Source organism: Lithobates pipiens, unplaced genomic scaffold (genome assembly GCF_037356315.1).
Source record: "Lithobates pipiens isolate NorthernLeopardFrog02 unplaced genomic scaffold, aLitPip1_a1.2 Scaffold_13, whole genome shotgun sequence".
In the NCBI taxonomy this organism is placed as follows: domain Eukaryota; kingdom Metazoa; phylum Chordata; class Amphibia; order Anura; family Ranidae; genus Lithobates; species Lithobates pipiens.
In genome coordinates, this window is record NW_027507718.1 from 479,811,985 (window position 1) to 479,824,379 (window position 12,395).

Consider the following 12,395-nt stretch of genomic DNA (forward strand, 5'->3'; position numbering starts at 1 on the left):
ACCATTGACAATTGGGCAACGTTGAGGAAAGTAGACGCAGTGGTCAGTCAAAGAAACTTGATTCAGCAGATGAAAGACACATGCTTACTTCCCTTCAACATCAGAAGATGTCCAGCAGTGCCATCAGCACAGAACCATCAGCACAAATACCAGTGGAACCCAGATACACCCATCTCCTGTCCAGAGAAGTCTGGGCAGAAGTGGTCTTCATGGAAGAATTAAGGCTAAAAAGCCATACCAACATGGAAACATGCATTATTCTGCAGCAGGACAAGGACTCCAAAGATAAAGCCAGCATCATTCACAAATATCTTTGGTGTAAAGAAGAATAAGGAGTCCTGGGAGTGATGGTTTGGCCCCCACGGAGCCCTGATCTCAACATCATAGAGTCTGTCTGAGATTACATGAAGAGACAGAAGGATTTGAGGCAGCCTACATACACAGAATATCTGTGGTTAGTTCTCCAAAATGTTTGGAACAACCTACCTGCCGAGTAGCTCCTTCAAAAACTGCGTGTACGCGGAATTTGATTTCTCTTCTGTTCATTTACTTTCCATTTTGTTAATTGATAAAAAATTTTAAAAAAAACTATTATTGCTTCTATTTCTAAAAGAATTCTTAATTTACAGCATTTTTTCACACCTGCCAAAAACTTTTGCACAATATATATCTATCCTGTTAGGACCTTATATATTTGGACACTGGCACAATTTTAGCTTTTACAGGTATTTACCAAAACATATTCAAGCTTTAGTTATATAATAGACATGGGTGAAAGTGCATACTCTCAGGTTTAATCCAAATCGGAGGAAGGGTTCAGGAATTAAAGCCCTTAAGAAAAGCCCCCCTTTTTTTTTTCAAGGGACCAAAAGTAATTGGACAATTGAATCAAAAGCAGTTTCATGGTCCAGTGTGGGTTACTCCTTCATTATTTCTTCATCAATTAAGCAGGTAAAAGTTCTGGAGTTGATTCTAAGTGTAGTATTTGCATTCGGAATCTATTGCTGTGAACCTACATTGTGCGTTCAAAGGAGATGTCCATTCGGGTGAAACAGGCCATTGTAAGGCTTCAAAAATGAAACAAATCCATCAGAGTGATATCAGCAACATTAGGCGTGGCCAAATCAACATTTTGGTACATTCAGAGGAAAGAAGAATGCACTGGTGAGCTCAGCAACATAAAAATCCACAGAAGACAATGGTGGTGGATGATCGCAGGATCCTCTCTATGGTAAAGAGAGAGAGAGACATTCACAACATCCAGACAAGTGAAGGACACTCTCCAGGAGGTAGGAATATCATTGTCAAAGTCTACAATCAAGACAAGACTTCACAAGAGCAAATACAGAGGGTTGTGCAAACAATTCATAAGCCCGAAGAATAGAAAAAACAGATTAGACAAAAAAAAAACATCTAAAAAAGCCAGAGAAGTTCAGGAAAGGCATTCTTTGGATGGATGAAACTAAAATTAATTTGTACCAGAATGACAGGAAGAAAAAAAAAAAAAAAAGTGTGGACAAGGCTTGGAACAGCTCATGATCCAAAGCAAACAACGTCATCTGTAAAACATGGTGGAGGCAGTGTGATAGCATGAGCATGCATGGCTTCCAGTGGCACTGGGTCATTGGTGTTTATTGATAATGTGACAGGAGACAGAAGCTGACAGATGAATTCTGCAGTGTTTAGAGATATATATAAGGTCAGCCCAGATTCAGCCAAATGCAGCAAAGTTGATTGGATGGCGCTTCTCGGTACAAATGGACAATGATCCAAAACACACTGCAAAAGCAACCCATTAGCTTTAGAAGGAAAAGAAGTGGAAATTTCTGCAATGGCCAAATCAATCACCTGATCTCAACTCAATTGAACATGCATTTTACTTGCTGAAGGCAAAACTAAAGGCATAAAGACCAAAAAATAAACTGAAGACAGCTGTAGTTAGAGTCTGGCAAAGCATCAGAAAGGAGGAAATCCAGTCTTTGGTAATGTCCATGTGTTCCAGACTTCAGGCAATCATTGCTAGTAAAGGATATTAAAAATGAACATTTATTCTGATTATATTAAATTTGTCCAATTACATTTGAGCCCCTAAAAATGGGTGGACTGTGTATAAAAATGGTTGTAGTTGCTAAAACGTTTGACATTTATGTTCTATTTATGTTAAAGCTGAAAGTCTGCACTTCAAATTCACTTGGATTGTTTTGTTTTAATTTCATTCTGGCATACAGAGCCAAAAGTATGAAAATTGTGCAAATATATATGGACCCACTAACTGTGTGTGTGTGTAATATATATTATATACATATACACACACATATATATATATATATATATATATATATATATATATATATATATATATATATATATATATATATATACACACATATACACACACACACACACACACACAAACAGTATCTCACAAAATTGAGTACACCCCTCACATTTTTGCGAATATTTTATTATATCTTTTCATGTGACAACATTGAAGAAATTAGACTTTGCTACAATGTAAAGTAGTGAGTGTACAGCTTTTATAACAGTGTAAATTTGCTGCCCCCTCAAAATAACTCAACACACAGCCATTAATGTCTAAACTGTTGGCAACAAAAGTGAGTAGATCCCTAAGTGAAAATGTCCAAATTGGGCCCAATTGGTAATTTTCCCTCCCCGGTGTCATGTGACTCGTTAGTGTTACAAGGTCTCTGGTGTGAATGGGGCAGGTGTGTTAAATTTGGTGTCATCGCTCTCACTCTCTCTGGTCACTGGAAGTTCAACATGGCACCTCATGGCAAAGAACTCTCTGAGGATCTGAAAAAAAGAATTGTTGCTCTACATAAAGATGGTCTAGGCTATAAGAAGATTGCCAAGACCATGAAACTGAGCTGCAGCACAGTGGCCAAGACCATACAGCAGTTTAACAGGACAGATTCCACTCAGAACAGGCCTCATCATGGTTGACCAAAGTTGAGTGCACATGCTCAGCGTCATATCCAGAGGTTGTCTTTGGGAAATAGATGTATGAGTGCTGCCAGCATTGCTGCAGAGGTTGAAGGGATGGGGGGGTCAGCCTGTCAGTGCTCATACCATACGCCGCATTAAAATTGGTCTGCATGGCTGTAGTCCCAGAAGGAAGACTTTTCTAAAAGATGATGCACAAGAAATCCCGCAGTTTGCTGAAGACAAGCAGACTAAGGGCATAGATTACTGGAACCATGTCCTGTGGTCTGATGAGACCAAGATAAACTTCTTTGGTTCAGATGGTGTCAAGCGTGTGTGGCGGCAACCAGGTGAGGAGTACAAAGACAAGTGTGTCTTGCCTACAGTCAAGCATGGTGGTGGGAGTGTCATGGTCTGGGGCTGCATGAGTGCTGCCGGAGTTTGGATTTTGTGTGTTCTCCCTGTACCTGCGTGGGTTTTCTCTGAGTACTCCGGTTTCCTCCCCCAGACTCCAAAAACATGCTGGTAGGTTAAATCAGATCCTGTCTCTAAATTGGCCCTAATACGTGTATATGTGTTTGTAAACGCGTCAGGACCCTTCGGGGTAAAGGACCACGCTATATCAAGATGCAACTCAACTCAACTGGGGAGCTACAGCTCATTGAGGGAACCATGGATGCCCACATGTACTGTGACACACTGCAGCAGAGCATGATCCCCTCCCTTCAGAGACTGGGCCACAGGGCAGTATTCCAACATGATAACGACCCCAAACACACCTCCAAGATGACCACTGCCTTGCTAAAGAAGGTGAGGGTAAAGGTGGTGGACTGGCCAAGCATGTCTCCAGACCTAAACCCTATTGAGCATCTGTGGGGCATCCTCAAATGGTAGGTGGAGGAATGCAAGGTCTCCAACATCCACCAGCTCCGTTATGTTGTTGGAGTGGAAGAGGACTCCAGTAGCAACCTGTGAAGCTCTGGTGAACTCCATGCCCAAGAGGGTTAAGGCAGTGCTGGAAAATAATGGTGGCCACACAAAATATTGACACATTTTGCCCAATTTGGACATCTTCACTTAGGGGTGTACTCACTTTTGTTGCCAGCGGTTTAGACATTAATGGCTGTGTGTTGAGTTATTTTGAGGGGACAGCAAATTTACACTGTTATACAAGCTGTACACTCACTACTTTACATTGTAGCAAAGTGTAATTTCTTCAGTGTTGTTACATGAAAAGATAATAAAATATTTACAAAAATAATATATATTTTTTTATTTTTTACAAGGAAACTGCCATTTATTCATCTACTTCTATAGATTTGATCACAAGGTGGGAAGCAAATTGAGTCATTTTAAATGTGTGACCAAAGAACTGATTGGAAACTCTATCAAGACAAGTCTGAACTAGACTTCCATTTCACATATCGTTCCAGAAAGATCAGAAATTCATTATTAAAAACGATGGGGTCAACTAGATTTTATTTTCAACAAGAAGCATCTATAACGGGCAGGAAAAAAAAAACCCAGTCTCGTAGAGCGTTCAGTAAAATGCATAGGCTGAGAAGCTGTGAAGGAGCTCTGCAGAGAGTGTGGAGGTTTCTCAATAGCAGTCCAATTCATCAATGTCTGCAGGTCGCTGGATTGAAAAGCAAACATGCTCCGACCAGCATCCATGTAAATCACAGTGATTGGTTTGATGTCTCTTTCATTCACTGAGCTCGGATGGCAGTCACACATTGTTAACTGGATGTTAGCCCGCTTCACATTCTGCTTGCGTAAAGAAATGCCGCCAAGGAACGGCAGCGTGGGGAAAAATAAAGTGTAAATGGGATACAAGGCTGTAATCACACTGGGGGTCTGCCAGAGTTGTGGAGATTGGGTGCATGGTTTGGAACAGTACAGGCCTGGGCATTAGTGTATATCATTGGACGCCCCATGAAATATTTGTGTAATTGTGCATCCAAGTTTTCACAAAAATTTTAGGAATTACACTTAAAGGGTAAGTTCACCTTCCTACACTTTTCTTTTTTTTTTCTCAATTCCAGCTCCCCTATGCACCAATAGAGCATTCATGTACTTTTTTTTGCAAAAACATCAAAGCTTTCCATTAAATCTACAGTCACTTAATCCTCGAACACACGATGCAATTGTTGGCCAACCGAACAACAGATTTTTGTCAAAAGGGTGTGTGTTATGATCTTGTCTTGTATACTAACGGTACACAATTGTCATGCATCAATCATGAACGTAGTGACGCACTACGAGAAATTTCAGCTCATGAGTGACACCCTTTGGGCCCCTTCTGCTAATTTTGTGTTTGGTGAGCATTGATTCCCAGCATGTGTGTTTGTACTTTCAACTTTTGCGTGACGGATTTGTGTACTGACCATAGGAAAAAAATAAAAAAATATCAGACAACAGACCGTTGTCTGCCGAAAATTTACTAGCTTGCCACCCAACATTTGTCGGCCGAAAGTTGGACAACAATTGTCAAAAGGAGCATACGAACTGTCATATTTAGGACAACAGTCTGTCAACAGACAATCCCCTGCCAACAATCGCATCGTGTGTACGAGGCTTTACTTTAGAGAGAGAAGAGGAGAGATCTGACAGGTCCATCTCTGCACAGTGGGTGGGAGACGGACATGTCATCCGCCTGCTCAGCGCAGATCAACAAGTCGATCCCCGCTGAGCAAGCAACCATGTGTACGGGGCCCAACATGCTGCAACTGTACTGGAACGCACTAAAAAGCTTTAAAAAATGCACCGGACCCAAGTATAGTGAACAAAAAAAAACTGAAACAAAGAAGAAAAAAAATAAAACCAGGAAAAAAAAAAAGCATCTGGAATGCATCCGGAAATGCATCAAAAACACGCATGCAGAAACGCATCCGTTACAGATCTGGGAGGACATTTTTGTGGTGTGACTAGGCACTGATGGTTTAATACTACTTTAAAGTACTTGCAGGACCATTCAGAAGTTGGTCCACTTTATGAAACAGATTTCAGTAAATTTACCGACTGACAAAGCTGAAAATAGAAATTGCTATTTTAGGTGTACGTACATGGAATTAGGACTTCAACAGCCTGCACCAATATCCAATTAAATTTAGATCTGCACAGGTGTGCGGGATGTCTTGTGTTAAACTATAAAGCACACTTTGTTGCTTGTGTTTGTGTATGTCTATGTGTGTGTCGATATATACATACACGGAATACATTTTCCCATTAGTAGCCTATGGCTGTGAAAGTTGCACCATAAGGAAGGCTGAATGCAGATGAATTGAGGCTTTTGAACTATGATGTTGGAGAAGACTCTTGAAAGTCCCTTGGATGGCAAGAAGATCAAACCAGTCAATCTTGAAGGAAATCAACCCTGAATATTCACTGGAAGGACAGATCCCAAAGCTAAAACTCAAATACTCTGGCCACCTAATGCGAAGAGAGGACTCATTGGCAAAAAACCCTGATGCTGGGAAACATGGAAGAAAAAGGGAGAAGAGGACGATAGAAAACAAAATGGACAATTAGCATCATCAAAACAAGGAGCATGAAGTTAAAGTGGTTGTAAACCCTTACAATCCACTTTTTACTACAGGTAAGCCTATAATAAGGATTACCTGTAGCTACCCCGGATATCTCCTAAACCTGCACATGCGCACTGAAGCAATGGCTAGTGTACCGTTACCAGCGGCTCCCGTGTCCATGCGCAGGAGTGACGTCATCGTGGCTCCAGCCAATCACAGCACCAGAGCCCAAGATACCCTGGGAGTGATGTCACCGGGCCAGAGCTGTGTATTGGGACCACTGCGGGGGCTTCGATCTAAAGTAATTAGATCATAATGAGCTAGAAAAACCTGGCGCACTATGGTCCATGAGGTAGCAAATGAGTCGGACATGACTAAATGACTGAACAACAACACACACACACACACACACACACACACACACACACACACACACACACACACACACACACCAATTCTGATGGCTAGAAAACTGGATCAGAGCAACTTCAAAACTGCAGCTCTTGTGGGATCTTCCCAGTCTGCAGTGGTCAGGACCTACCAAAAGTATTAAGGAAGGAAAATCTGTGATGAGGTCATGCGTGGCCAAAGCTGACTGATGAATGTGAGGAGTGACGGCTGATCCGTGTAGTCCAATCCAATAGAAGAGCTACTGTAGTTCAAAGTGCTGAAAAAGTTAATGTTGGCTCCACTAGTACAGGTGTCAGGGCAGAACACCGTTGTTGCACAGCATACCTTCAGATGAGTAGTGGAGCCCATGCCTTGATGGGTCAGGGCAGTTTTGGTGGGAAAAAATGGGCCTACTTAATATTAGGTGAGTGGTCATAATGTTATGGCTGATCGGTTTACACACACACACACACACACACACACACACACACACACACACACACACACACACACACACACACACACACACACACACACACTATATTTGGAGGCTGTTCACAAAGATTTACCTTTCTCTTAAGGACACTCAGTTTTTCCACCACCCCATCCAGTAGGCTGACTACAGAATCTACGGCAGGGCAGCTGCTCAAAGTCTTCTCCAGTTCAGCCACAACCATAGTGACGTGGCTTGTCTCTCGGTCAATGTTCTTCTGTGCCGCTCGGAAGCGCTTGTTCAGCGTCTCATAGGGTACCTGAAAAATAAAGCACATCATACGGTATTACAACGATGCCCAAAGTACAGCCCTCCAGTTCTCATGTTGTGGCCTTTATGGTGGCACCTTAAAAATATACTGTTAATAAATAATATATCTGCCCCTTTTAGTCACACATCTTTGGAGAGAAGCAACAATAATATATTGCTGCACTGGACATATTCCAGATGACACAGTTTGAATGTCCAGCGATTCATAGGTTTCTAGTGATGGTCTAGATCAGGGGTCTTCAAGGGCCAGTTTATTTTCCTTCAGACCTTAGGGGGGCCAGACTAGCCAGACTATGCCCATCGGGAGTAGAAAAGTACCAGCATCAGTTGGAGTATACAATGCCCCATCTTTGGTGTCAGAGAGAGGAATTATGCCCCATTGTTGGTGTATTTGGTAGGAATTGTGCCCCATCATTGGTGTCATTGTGCCCCATCATTGGTGTCAATGGAAGGAATTGTGCCTCAACATTGGGAGGAATTGTGCCTCATCATTGGTGTCATTGGGAGTAATTGTGCCCCATCATTGGTGTCATTGGGAGGAATTGTGCCCCATCATTGGTCTCATTGGGAGTAATTGTGCCTCATCATTGGTGTATTTGGTAGGAATTGTGCCCCATCATTGGTGTCATTGAGCCTCGTTGTTGGTGTCAGTGGGAGAAATAGAGTCCCATCATTTGTATCATTGGGAGGAATTGTGCCCCACCGGTGCTGTCATTGGGAGGAATTGTGCCCCACCGGTGCTGTCATTGGGAGGAGTTGTGCCCCACCGGTGCTGTCATTGGGAGGAGTTGTGCCCCACCGGTGCTGTCATTGGGAGGAATTGTTCCCCCACCGTTGGTCTCATTGGGAGGAATTGTTCCCCCACCGTTGGTCTCATTGGGAGGAATTGTTCCCCCACCGTTGGTCTCATTGGGAGGAATTGTTCCCCACCGTTGGTCTCATTGGGAGGAATTGTTCCCCCACCGTTGGTCTCATTGGGAGGAATTGTTCCCCCACCGTTGGTCTCATTGGGAGGAATTGTTCCCCCACCGTTGGTCTCATTGGGAGGAATTGTTCCCCACCGTTGGTCTCATTGGGAGGAATTGTTCCCCCACCGTTGGTCTCATTGGGAGGAATTGTTCCCCCACCGTTGGTCTCATTGGGAGGAATTGTTCCCCCACCGTTGGTCTCATTGGGAGGAATTGTGCCCCGTTGTTGGCGTCAGTGAATGAAACAGTGCCCCAGGGGCTAAATAAAAGCAAGCAAAGGGCCGCATCCAGTCCCCGAGCCACATTTTGGAGACCACTGGTCTAAATCTACAGTACTGGTGGATTTATCCTATAGTCATTTTAAAGTAGAACTATAGGAAACCCCCTTTTTTTTCCATTTTGGATACAGCAAGAGAGGGTTATAATCCCTGTCAGAATTGTTTTTGCAATCTGTGTTCAATTGCAGAAATTTCTCTTTACCTCTTGTCCCATAGCTAAACATGGGACCCCGCTGTTTACTTACTGCTTTTCACAATGTCCAGTGTTACTTTACATTTACACTTTAGGCCATAGCACCCTCCTAGCCACCAAAGCTAACACTCTCTTCGGTAGATTCTGGTGCAGAGTAAGGAAGGATTACAGACTCTTCCAGGCTATTACAATGTATTTTAAAACATACTAAAATTAGATTAAGAAAGGTCCCTATGGTGTGGTCTCTTCAATAAAATAAGCAGAACCTTTATTATATGCGCATAGATTACTACAAATATTTATGTGCCTCATCAAAAAAATAAAAATAAAAAGAGTAGATTCATTATAGAAAACACTTTTACCTCGATTGACCAATCAATATAAAAAGAGCTTGCATATTATATATATGCCACTTGTTCTCAAATAGTTAAGGACCTCTAGTTGTGAAGCAGGTAAAATCCCCGAATCAATAAGCTGTATCGACCACAGTGGTTGGAGTAACATCTCCATAAAGTATGTTCAATCCCTCCATGCAACGCGATTCCAAAACACCTTGTACAGGAGAGCTTGTATTTAAAAAGAATCCCGTCTCATCATAATTGAAAGTTGCCTTAGGCATGGCAGTATAGATTTCCACTGCTGAGCGGTAAATTGGTGCTAGTATATACTCCACATAGCCAAGAAACTCCATCATTCACTGCACATATATAAAAAAAAAAAAAATAATGTCAAATTAGCCATGTACACAAAAAGACTAAACAGCTCATGTGCAAATCAGTGCTATTCCTTTGTATGCATATAAACCTAGAGCAGTCTCTTGTCCATAGCATATAGTGGAGTATAATCATAACTTAAAAATTTGTAACTCTATTGACGTTATCCATACCCAGTAGGGGTGCAATGGATCAAAAAACTCATGGATCGGATCGTTCCTCGGATCGGATAATTTTTTCAGATCAGCACATAATAATTTATTTGAAAAAAACCTGTGAAAATTCCACCCACCATATAGTCCCCACTGTAATATCCACGTCATCTCCCCACTGTAATGTACATCTCCCCCACTGTAATATGCAGGTCATCTCCCCCAATGTAATATTGGCTGAGCATGGATGGGTATGGCTGGGTATCGCCGAGTATTGGCAGGGTATTGGCAGAGTATTGCAGCGTATGGAGGGATGGCTGTGACTGCAATTATCACAGAGCAGCACTGTGGGCACTACAGATCCAGCCCACAGGACTGCTGCCATCTGATTTCTCCCCTCCACTGTACAGATCTGGACAGAGAGGGGAGAGAGGAACCAGCGTTATTTTGACGCCGGTTTGTTTACAGGTGATTGCTTGCAATCACATTGTTAACGCCGACGGGTGCACCAAGATGGCCGCCGCTCCAGAACTAAGCTGAAACTGCGGCCTTTCCTAAGGCCGAGACCGTGGAGCGCTCCGCAGATCACGGTGTGTGGCGATCCGATCAGGGTGACCCGTTCGGATCACGGATCGGTGGCGATCACAACATTTACATCAGGGGCTTTCAACCAGGGTTCCATGAAACCATCGGGTTACTCCAGAAGTTGCTAGGGGTTCCTTGAGCAATTTCTGCTTCTGCCTGTTCCTATAGACACCTTTGATCTTCTTCGCTGTCTGTAAGACCCGGTTCACACAGAGTAACTTGTCAGGCAACTTAGCCACCTGACAAGTCGTGCTCCATTCTGTACTATCGAACCGTTCTAATAGGAACGGATCAAGTCACTTCAACTTAGGAGAAGGTTCCTGTACTACTTTGGGACAACTTGCATTGACTTCTATACAGAAGTCATTTTGCAAGCCAACACTAAAGACGTGTGCAGGTCGCCTTATAAAGTCACGCTGTAATTCAGGCTGCCCCTGTGTGAACCGGGGCTTAGGGGGTAATTCTTCCGAATGACCACAAGTGTAAGTAGCATTCTTTCCAATAACCATCACACCAATGTATCAGAAGTTGCAGATATAGTAATTTTTAGCAAGAGTTCCCTGAAACCAGAAAGTTATTTCAAGTGTTCCTCGGTGTTGAAAAGGTTGAGAAATGCTGGTGTACATGCACAGCGTATGCAGGCAAGTAGTGATGTCTGTAGTGAAGTGGCTGACACAGATCCCATCCAGGCAATAAAGTATATTACGGGGAGAGGATGTCAAGGGTTCGCACACAATTAGACCTCCTCCGGTCAATGGGTTTTGCCTGAAAGCTTCGCCAGAGCAGACTTGAAGTGATACTAAAAGGTTAGTTTTTTTATTTGTTCAAAATAACAAACATGTCATACTTACCGCCACTGTGCAGCTCGTTTTACCCTGAACAACCTCTTCTGGGGTCCCTCTGCGGCTCTCACGGCTCCTCCCCGCATCAGATAACCCCCTAGGAGAAGCGCTCTGAGGGGGTTACCTTGCAGGCGCGCTCCCAAGTTCAGAATTTGCGTCCATAGACACGAATGTTGGACTCTGCCCCGCCCACGTCATTGGATCTGATTGACAGCAGCAGGAGCCAATGGCTGCGCTGCTATCAATTCATCCAATCAGGACCCCGAGACACCGGCTTTTGCTGGTGTGCTCATCCCCGGGACCAGATAGAGGGGGTACAGGTAAGTAAAAAAAGGGGGCTCGGGGGGGGGGGGGCTGCAGCATTACAGGGGGTTTTTCACCTCAATGTATAGAGGTGAAAAACCTTGAAGGTTTACAACCCCCTTACGCCTTGTACAATAGAAAAAAGGCCTTTATGCCCCATGTTGACATGGTGTCCATCGTAGCATTTGTAGTGGCAAGGTAGTGTAGGATTGGCCAGAAGAGGGATCACTTTGATGCAGTTGGTCAGCTTAAACATGTATTGCAATATATGTGAACTAAATATCCTTGTTTTTCATTGCACAGTTTGCTGGGAAGGCTGTAGAAGTGTGCAGAGGATCCATCCAGAATTTGTAGTGTTAAGCCTCGTACACATTTTTTTTTTTTTTTAGTTCAACCCAGTGGGCTGAAATGAAAAAACTGGCAGCTCAAACTGGAGCCGCTGTACTAACTATGCAATGTTAGTACAGTGACCTCCCCTGCTGTGCTATTGTGTTCTGATAGAGGAGGACGTGCCCACCCACCCGTGCCCCTACCAGAACACTTCGGTCAGCACTCTCAACCATTGGCTGAGAGCACTGACCGGGAACCGATTGACAGACCTTTTTCAGTCATGCCATTCGAGCCGCTTCCGTTGGACCAGCTGCAGTACACAGGGGCCAAATGTCGGCTGATTCAATAGACTGCTGCCCGACATTCGGCCCGTGTGTGCTTAAGAGCTGGGTCCCACAAGCTCCATCA

At 43.5% G+C, this 12,395-nt stretch overlaps 1 protein-coding gene across 1 annotated transcript in view; it reads right to left on the minus strand.

Annotated features, from left to right (window-relative positions):
- The window catches only part of MAEA (macrophage erythroblast attacher, E3 ubiquitin ligase), a 149,425-nt gene that overhangs the window by 106,758 nt on the left and 30,272 nt on the right, over positions 1 to 12,395 (minus strand). The window contains exon 2 of the mRNA XM_077477943.1: positions 7,430 to 7,612. Within this exon, the coding sequence (XP_077334069.1) occupies positions 7,430 to 7,612 (183 nt within the window). The remainder of the gene's footprint in view (positions 1 to 7,429; positions 7,613 to 12,395) is intronic.